The sequence below is a fragment of the Lepidothrix coronata genome, unplaced genomic scaffold (genome assembly GCF_001604755.1).
Source record: "Lepidothrix coronata isolate B3197 unplaced genomic scaffold, Lepidothrix_coronata-1.0 Scaffold129, whole genome shotgun sequence".
Taxonomy (NCBI): Eukaryota; Metazoa; Chordata; class Aves; order Passeriformes; family Pipridae; genus Lepidothrix; species Lepidothrix coronata.
This window is the reverse complement of record NW_016690309.1, coordinates 2,061,370-2,064,071: the sequence shown is the minus strand read 5'-3', so window position 1 is coordinate 2,064,071 and position 2,702 is coordinate 2,061,370. Positions and strand designations below refer to the sequence as shown.

The following is a 2,702-nucleotide window of genomic DNA, read 5'->3' as shown; positions in this document are numbered from 1 at the left end:
TTTTTTTTTTTTTAAATGCTTTGGTTCATACTTTTGAGTCATTAAACCGGCACCCATCTCCCATCAAGATCAGCAAGAGTGACAGCTGGACTCTTTATAATGCCGTCAAAAATTCAAACTGCATTGAGCCAAGGGGGACATTTCACAGCAACCAGAGGATGCCTGGGAGTCAGGCGTGAATGCCAATGAGTCAAATGAAAGGGCAAAACCAAATATGAGCCCTTGCTCAGCTCCACATCTCACATTGCGTTTCTCGGACTTTAGGAACTTCTACGCCGACTTCGTTCATTTTGCTGCATTCAGACTCCTCTGTCCGAGGGATTTTTACACGCATCCCCCTCCCAACCCCTCCCCGCTCGTACTTCACCTTAAAGGATTACTTCTAGCACAACTTCAGAGACTGCATACACATCTTTCAAGAACTCACTTTGGGCTTACAAACATTCCTAGACAGACAGGGCTAGGAGGAGGGTGTTTGATTTTTCGGGGTGTTTGGTTTTTTTTTTAAAGCAAAGATTTAGTATCATTGCTGCTATTAAACCGAGTGTAAGAAACGCCAGGTCTTCGGGTTAATGCGCAGACAGGGAAAACCTGTGAAGATATCCCAGGGCTCAGCACAGACTTATCTCGCAGGCACTTAAGCAAAGTAACTTTTTCTTCCCCATCTCTCCTCTGCACAAGTCCCTCGGCTCCGGCTGTGTCAGACACGCGAGAAAACGCCTCCCCACCGCAACTTCCAACACCCCCGGGTGTTTGGAAACGACCCTCCCCTCGGCACCTTACAGCGGGGCGAGAGCGGCGCGCAGAGACAGACGGACAGACAGACACGGTTCCCCCCCGGGGGCCGCCGCGGCGGAGCTCCCCCTTCACCTCCCCCCCCTTCCCTCCCCGCTTCTCCTTACCTGCGCCCCCGCTGCCTCCCGCCAACCTGCCGGCCCAGGCGAGGGCGAAAAGCAAACAGCAGCGGCGCGCAAAGCAAACAGTGCCCATGATAACGATGCGCTGGCGGCGCGGGAGCGCGATAAGGGACGCGCCGGGGCGGCCGCGGAGCCGGCGGCGCTGACGCCCGCACAGCGCCCCGCTGATTCGCCGCGGAGCCGCCGCGGGGCGGGGACGGGCGGGACGGCGCGGGCAGGGCCGCCCACGGGGAGGGAGCGCTGCGGGACAGCGGCCGGCCCGCCGGCACCGGGGATGCCCGCCGAGGGGCCGGGGACGGCGGGGGACGCGCCGGGAACGGGACGCGCGCGGAGCGGTCCCCGCGGAGGGAGGGAGGGAGGGAGTGCGGGGGGCCGCGGGGACGGGGAGAGAGGGAGGGGTGGGTGGAGGGGTGGACAGAAGGATGGTTGGATGGAGGGATGAAGGGATGGACGGACAGAGGGATGGAGGGTTGGGTGGGTGCAGGGATGCGTGGATGGAGGGATGGATGGACAGAGGGATGGAGGGAGGGCAGGTGGATGGATGAGTGGATGGAAGGATGGACAGAGGAATGGGTGAGTGGAGGAATGGAGGGATGAATGGAAAGAGGGATGGAAGAATGGGTGGGTGGATAGATGGAGGGGTGGGTGAAGGGATGGACAGGTGGATGGAGGGAGCAAGGCATTAAGGGATGGATGGGTGAGTGGATGGGTGGATGAAAGGACAGAGGGATGAGTGGATGGAGGGACAGGTTGTCAGATGATTAGATAGATGGGTGGGTGGATGAACAGAGGGGTGGGTGGATGGGTGGGTGAGTGGAGGGATGAGTGGAGGGATGGATGGGGTGAAGGAATGGATGGACAGAGGGAGGGATGGGTGGCCCCACACCGCGGGCTGTGAGGGCAGGCTGGCAGACATGGCTACCCATCTCCTCGGCAACTGCAGGCAGGGATCCTTCTCAGGCTCAGGCTAAAACACAACTATGTTTTGGTCGCCCCTGCCTCCCTCCCAACTTCACCTAACTCCATCCCTGCCTGCCACCAGCCACTGGCCTCCTCCAGGGCTATGCCGTAGAGACAATTGCCCCTTTCCAGCCCTTCCCCCATCTCACTCCTCCAAGTCCTGCTCTGGATCCAGCCAGGGCTCTGCAGGTGACTCGTGTGGTCCTGGCCCAGCCTGGGTGGCACGCCCTCCCCAAAATCATCAGGGAAGCTGCACTGCCTCTGCTGCAGACAGACACGTGAGTGCCATTGTCACCAGCACCCTGGAGGAGAAAATCCATCACTTAAACCCAAACATCAGAAATGTGCCCCCTCAGAGGCAAACTCCGGGACGCTGAAGTCTTCCAGGCTGTTTTTAAAGGACGTCCCCTGTGATGTGTCCCCCTATTTGCTTTACACCTTCCTTTCACAGACACTCCCCCTGCTGAAATGCTTTGCTACTTTAGGTTGTTTCAACTCCTCCTAATTCCCCAGCGAGGCTGTTGTGTGCGACATCCACTTGTCATCCGGAAAATAAATACACCCCGGCACAGCCTTGGATGCCTCTTTTTGACAAGTTCCTCCCAAACGTGTGTGCGTTTCAGTACGGTTCTCCCAGAAAATAGCACTCTTTAAGTACCTTTAAGCCTGAAGAGATGGGAAGGAAATGTAAGAAAAGTTGCTCAGCCCGTAGTAAAAGCACAAACCCCCGTCCTTATCCTTCATAAAACCGAACTCCCACTGCACGGTGCCAGAGCTGTTTGCTCTCCGCATGTTTACACCTCGACTTTGGGCATTCCCGGCCTT

The 2,702-nt window shown here is 57.6% G+C and overlaps 1 protein-coding gene across 3 annotated transcripts in view; it reads right to left on the bottom strand.

Moving 5' to 3' along the window:
- Positions 1 to 1,007, bottom strand: part of SCUBE1 (signal peptide, CUB domain and EGF like domain containing 1) — a 173,853-nt gene extending 172,846 nt beyond the window's left edge. For all 3 annotated transcript variants that reach the window (XM_017826686.1, XM_017826687.1, XM_017826688.1), the window contains exon 1: positions 903 to 1,007. In XM_017826686.1, coding sequence (XP_017682175.1) covers positions 903 to 990 — 88 coding nt within the window. In that variant the 5' untranslated portion in view covers positions 991 to 1,007. The remainder of the gene's footprint in view (positions 1 to 902) is intronic.
- Positions 1,008 to 2,702: the final 1,695 nt, after the last annotated feature.